The 6,646-nt window shown below is 37.9% G+C and overlaps 1 protein-coding gene across 1 annotated transcript; it reads right to left on the bottom strand.

Annotated features, from left to right (window-relative positions):
- Positions 1-358: 358 nt before the first annotated feature.
- LOC129726884 (CCHC-type zinc finger nucleic acid binding protein) lies at positions 359-6,384 on the bottom strand. The gene is made up of 3 exons (XM_055684086.1): positions 6,231-6,384; positions 5,690-5,987; positions 359-4,432 (listed from the first exon to the last, which is right to left on the bottom strand). The coding sequence occupies exons 2-3, from the start codon at positions 5,910-5,912 to the stop codon at positions 4,188-4,190; spliced, it is 468 nt and encodes a 155-aa protein (XP_055540061.1). The 5' UTR covers positions 5,913-5,987; positions 6,231-6,384; the 3' UTR covers positions 359-4,187.
- Positions 6,385-6,646: the final 262 nt, after the last annotated feature.

Genomic DNA, 6,646 nt, shown 5'->3' with positions numbered 1-6,646 from the left:
AAGTACATGGTGGCTGGCAGAGAGCGAGGTTGTTCTGCGGTGGAGATGGATGGGGATACTTTCGAATTGATCGACGAATTTGTTTATCTTGGTACTCTCGGGGGTGTTTTCCTCAGAATATTATCCCCTACTACAGAAGATTTGCCCCCACCCCCACCCACCTTACATCCGGGTCTGTATTCAAGTAAACTAATTTGGTTACTAAAAAACGTCCAAATTAAGTTTTTGTCAGTGTCTCACAAAGCAGAGGGACGCTCGCAATAAGGGGCTTGTAATTATGATAATAAAAACACACTTTCTATTGATGATTTTTTATTTTTTTTTGTTCACAAATCTTTCCTCTTACAAAAAGTTTGCATTTTTGTAGGTTTTTGTCACTTTTGCAGTTTGTCCTTCTCGATATTGTTTCTCAGTTTTTTTGTCTGTAGTATTTTATAATAATCAAGATAATAATAATAATAGTGCATTGTTTGTAATCTTTTAGATATTTAACATTTTTCGCAGTTTCTTCTTCGATTTTCTCTGTTTGTGTGTGTTACTTGAATCTCGCACATTTACGACTCCTCCGTCTTCGCATTTTTTACCTTAGGGTTTTATAAAGTCTCTCCTTTTCCTTCAACTCCTTCCGTTTTTCCATCGCAGTTAGAATACAGGGTTTAAATTTTGTTACTATTTGTCTACTGTTTTCTATGTGCTGGTTTTCGCTGTTGTTCAACATTGTTTGCATCTAGTGTGGATGTGGTAGTATTTGTTTATTTACTCCATCGTAACACACTGACTTTTCTCTCATCATAGATTGGTAAAAAAGAACATTTGTGTTGATGTAGTTTCTTGCTATTCTCTGAATGTGTTAGTGTTAACCCGTAGGTGAAAAATTATGCCTTTCCAAGTGTTGAGGGAATATCATGTTTGCTATTGTTTGTATGTTGGGTATGTGTGAGTGTTTTACAGCTCGTTTAACTTTATCTCCGCTCTCGTCTTGCCGCAGTCCTTCCACCAGTTTGCGACTTACTGCGCCACTTGGTAAAAGAAAACTTTGGTTCCTGAGATTTGAGAAGATTGCCTTCTCTCGCTTTCGCTGATTTGCGTTAGTTTTAGTATTTGGTAAGTACCTCCGAAAAAATCTCCCATCTCGTTTCGTCTCTCGTCGTTCTCTTTTTGAGCACTTAGGAATTAGAATAACGCGCATTACGGCGCCTCCCGCTCTCGTCATCATTCTGCCAACTTTGTGAATTGCATATTATTTCATATTTTGTGTGTGTGTGTGTGTTACCACACGGAAAACGTGTAAAATATTATTCTTGTATTTTTGTTGCTAAATTAATTGTTTTAAAGGTACTCTTTGCTTTTGTTTGTTGGTTTTGCTCTCTATCTCTCTTCTTCGTTTGCGTGGGATTTTTTGATTTCTAAAAGTTACAGTAAGTAGCCCCTTTACCTTCTTTCGGTTCGGTGTGAGTTATGTATAAAAAGTAAAAAATAAATGAATAGAGCGCCAACGTTATCATAAAACGATAACACGTAGTATTTTCGTACCTTGTCCGGCATCGGCATTGTTTTCTTCATTGTTTCAGTAACTCAGCTTCTGCTTTTCCCACTTTATACGTGTATGGTGTGTAACGGTTTTGTATTGTAAACGCGAGAACGGCTAAGAAAACAGTTTCCACCGAACGAAACTTCCTTTAATTTCCCGAATTAATTCGCTTTATAAGTTGCCTAGTTGATATTAAAAAAAATCTTTTTAGGCATCACTCCATCAAAAAGTGCAAACATACCATGGAGGTGCGGGTCTGTTTGGAATCTCTACTATCCCAAAATGTGGCTTCCTTCCGCGCATCAGTACTGTAGAATTTTGTTTTGTTAATTCTGCTTCGTCATTTCTCCCTATTCGTCTGCTCTTCTATGATTTGGCTGTTATCACAGTTTAAAAAAGAATAACATAGCGTGAATCGTGTGTGTATTCTTCTATTCGTTTCCCTTTTCTTCTTTCTCCTGCTGAAATTCGTTAGCTGGAAAAGTGAGATCTTGTTTCTCCTTACTTCGGTTCTCGGTGTTGCTTCTTTCCTTCTTGCTGTTCAACTTTGGGTCTGCTTCATCTAATCTTTTTGTACGATTACATTTTTTTTTGCATCAATATATAGACGTTTATCGACACTAAAATTGTTCTTTTCATTATTTTAATAGATTTTGTTTGTTTAAAGGTTCATAATTTGCAATCAATTGTATTTAGTAAATATTGTTTTTTAGACTAATACGCAAAAATCTATTCTTTTTTGTAATATTGTGTACTGTTTTATTCCAATAAATGGCATTTTCAGCGCGCTCGACTCTATAGTGAGATAAGACAAGATCAACTTCCAGAGAAGCTTGCTATTGATAATAAACGGAAGCTGAAGCGCAGTTAGAGGAAAATGCTTGCGACATAAACGAATGCCAAAATAATGAGATCCATACCATCTGAAACGTTTAGTTCTATCCTGATGGAAGCGTGCAAAAGCAAATCGAAGTTGATTCGAGTTGAACTTTATATTTAGCAGCACAACTATGATTGAAATTTTTTGTTGATTATGGTAGCTAATTTTCAACTGAATGAAATAAATAAATTAACTAACAAACTGATAATAATGTTCCAAAACACATTTGCATTAACCTCAACGAAATGCTTTCATTTAGCGCTCGCGGCTATTGAGTAAGAAATAGTAGCAAAAGGTTTCCAAAAATAGTGTCAGGAGTAGCACGAAAGTTGTATTAAAATCGACAAAAAAGAGGCTATCTCGGATTTCATCTTTGGAGTAGCGCGCTGCTTGCAAAACTACCGTTATAAGAAGCGATGGTACTCAATCCGTTTATGCTATATTGTTTCAATTTGCTTCGAGTTCCATTACTTGTAATATATGGAAAACCTAAGGCTGATGCAATCGCTTAGATGTTCGCTGATTTTGAAATTAGTAAAATCGAACCGGTGAGTTTTTCTGCTCGGGTACACCCACTTATTCGGATGATCTATTTACTGTTCCGACTAACAAAACTGCTAACAAAGTTTCTAATAACTTATTTCTGCGCTTAGTGGTAAGAGATGTTTCCATTTTTGGACACCTTCGTTTGCGGGGCATTAGAAACACAAACACATGTGTAAAAAAAAAGAAGTAAAACTGATAACGGGAATTGACACTTCTATAACTGATTCTACATCAGAAATGCTACCCTCAACCTTAATAATAGTTAAGTAAAAATAAAAAGAAATAAACAAAAGTTAAACCTTGTTACGGTTGCTTACGCCTTCCTTGGTTCTTTATTATTATGCTCTTCATACGAAAGTGTAAATTTTTTCAATGCTTTTGCTTCGTACACTTAAGAACATGAAAAAGAAAAAAAAAAACAATGGCGTAAAATGCTTATATGAGTGTTTTGATTGTTTATCTGTGTGAAAGTGAATCATTTAAATCTTTTTACCGTTTATAACTCCTAGTTGCTTATCGATCGTTCTATTTTTTGCTTCCTCTTCCTTGTGTTGGCTCATTCATGAATTATTAACATTTAGGTATAGGTTTTTTTTTTTCAATCATCATTTAGTATTATAATTTGAATCGCGGTTTATTTGCGTGAAGGGTGGCAGCAGCAGCAGCGGCTGCTGCAGCGACAGCCGTTGTAGTTACAGGATGACCTCCTCCCCCTCCCATTACACTGGACACCGCACCAGTGCCCGAAACTGCAGCGCCTGTTGCGCTGTAATGTCCAAGATGAGCACCAATCGGTGATGAAGCGCTGTTATAATAGCTCGACTTTTGTTGTTGAAGGTAGGCTGCTGATGCGATCGTTTGTTGCTGGCCAATGTCGACCATCGGTTTGATCGTACTTTCGGTAAACGTAAACTGGTGAATCGACTGATGCTGATGAATCGAAGGATGCTGCTGATGTTGCAGATGGAACGGATTCAGTCCACCGAAGATTTGCTTCTGCTGCTCCTGCTGCGTTGTGGTCGTTTGTGAGGGAGTTGTAGGAGGTGGAAACCGGTGATAGTAATTGTTACCGGATACGACCACACTGCTGCTGTTATTGTTATTGATGTGGTTTAAACTGTTGCTACTGTTGATATTGCTGCCGCTGTTGTTGTGAATATGGTTATTATTATTATTGTTGTTGATGCTGCTGCTGCTGCTGGTACACCACGACGACGCATAACCCGACTTCTAATCGCGACCCTTATTCTCAGTGCAGTCACGACTCAAGTGGCCAATTTTGCCGCAACTATAGCAACTCTTGTCTCCTGTAGGGCAGTTTCGTGAAATGTGACCACTCTTGTTGCAATTGTAGCAAGACACGTTCATGTCGCTTTTTCCTGGACAGTTACGGGCCAGATGACCGCTTTGGTTGCAATTGTAACAACACGAATCGTCCGGCGATAGGCTGCAGTCGCGCGCAATGTGACCGCTTCCTGCAAGTTAACATGAAAAGGACAAGCAAATTACGAAACATATTTTTGTGCAAGTGATAAGCAGTAACAGCAACTACATGCGGTATGACGAAATTGTTGTTCAATTTGTCATTTACCATTCTGATTAACTTTGTGATAGAAATTGACATCTTTTCATGTTTAATAACATGTTTTCATCAAAATTCTACATTATGAAAGCTATCCGAAACCAAAACGATGTACACCATGAAAAATATTTTCGAATAAAATACGAAATCGTGACATACCTAATTTCTTTTGTATCATGGCCAGCGTTCTACAGATATTAAAAGTTTTTAGATTTATTTAATTACTATATTTTCCGAAATAAGATTCTATAGGTTATCTTAGTTAACATCTTGGTAAAATCAAAAAAGTCTGAAGACTTGATGTTATTCAGTGCAATAAATTTTGCAAATTTTGTAAAAAAGAACCGTTACAATAGAAGCAATATTCTATTAAGTATGAAACCTACCAGAAGATACTTTTTTACGCTAAGAAAACTCATTTTAGGTGAGGCGTTCAATCGCTTGTTTAAAAAAAATCCTGGACTGTTTTCAAGTTTTCTTGAATATTTCCCGATCGAAAAATGATTTTCTGACTCCAGAGTAGCGAAAAGCTCTCAAAATAAAATTCCTCGATTAGGAACCATAAAGTGCAACGTAGATAAACGCAACCCTAAAATCTTAGTGACAAATTTATTCTATTGGAAATAGAACCAATCAGTAGATGTTCCGTATTGGCTCCTTATGTTGGAAAACAATCCGTTTTAGCTCAGAGTCGTTGAAAATATTTTGCCAGACATTCCTTGATCAAAAAATAAATTCTGAGTTTTCAGTTTTGCGCCACTCTGCATTATGTATGAACAAGATTTCATGTGTGACTGAGCACAGAACCTACAAAAAAAATCGTTAACTTTTTACAATTTTCTCGTTTCACGTGTCGCATGTTAACTGGCAACCCTGATATATCTGCGATGATTCGCTTTCAGCGATATGCAACATCTCATAGAGAGGACTGTTTCCTTTAGCTGCGTTTTGGCCGGAGGTATTTTATATAAATTGCGAAGTTCCAAACGACACCAGCAAAGCAAATTATTATGAAATATTTAATTATGACGTGCTGTAATTTTTCGTACACCCTATCGCTTCAAAATGCTGAGCTGGCATTGTTATAGCCATTGATCATGAACCCATGTGTGAAAAAAAAACCGCAGGTTATACATTCAGCGGGACTTACCGTTACATCTATAGCAACGATCCAGGTCCTCCTTGCAATCGCGTGCGAAGTGTCCCATTTGGTTGCATTTGTAGCACTTCTCACGTCGGCCTCCGCCACCGAATTCACGCCGGTCTCCACGAGGGCCACCTGGACGACCGCCACTACTACCTCCGCCGACGTTCTGGCAATCACGAGCATAATGGCCCGGCCGGTCGCACTTAAAGCAAGTATTTCCCGACATTTTACCCTCCAGCTGCTGTTTTCCGGACTGAATTCGCTCCTGCTACAACTCTTCTCCTCACCTGCACCACACACTCTACAGAACAAGGAAAATAAAAATTATCAGTCGTTCAAACTTCTTTTCCGCATATTTCATAAAAAGCACGGCGCACAAAAAACCAAGATGTCGATTTTTCACTGAACACACGGGTTTGGTTTGAACTCAACTTTTACCCGGCAAATTGCACGATTTCTCACGTTAAAAGTTTTCAAAACTATTATGTATGATTTTAACTAGTAAATTAACGCTAAATTACAATAAATCGTTATGAATTTCTACCTTTTTCCACCGACCGCAAAAACCGTTCGCGGCGCACACAAGAGAGCACTTCTTTTTGCACTTGCACAAGGGGGATTTATTTTTTCGCCGACGTCGCCGTCATCACGTCGGTTCGCCAGTGATGCCAGGTTTGTTTAGTAACAGTGAAAAGAAACAATTCAGTCCAGAGCCTGAAGGTAAGCATTTACAACTGTTGACATTAAGAATAAAAATTCCCCAAAAAAATTAAATTGTTTTTCAATGATTTTTGTTCTAGTTTTGCTTTAGTTTCTTCCACAAGATACATAAACTAAGTATAATAAATTGCATATTCTCTTTTCTGGCAACATTGTCAGTATATAGGTGTCGCAGTTCGCTCTCGCGCGCTCTGCCTTCTTTATCACTCGACCGGTTGTTTGATGCATCGTCGGCAACGT

This window comes from Wyeomyia smithii, chromosome 3 (assembly GCF_029784165.1).
Source record: "Wyeomyia smithii strain HCP4-BCI-WySm-NY-G18 chromosome 3, ASM2978416v1, whole genome shotgun sequence".
Taxonomy (NCBI): Eukaryota; Metazoa; Arthropoda; class Insecta; order Diptera; family Culicidae; genus Wyeomyia; species Wyeomyia smithii.
The sequence above is the reverse complement of the archived record's forward strand: the minus strand, read 5'-3'. Positions and strand labels throughout refer to the sequence as shown.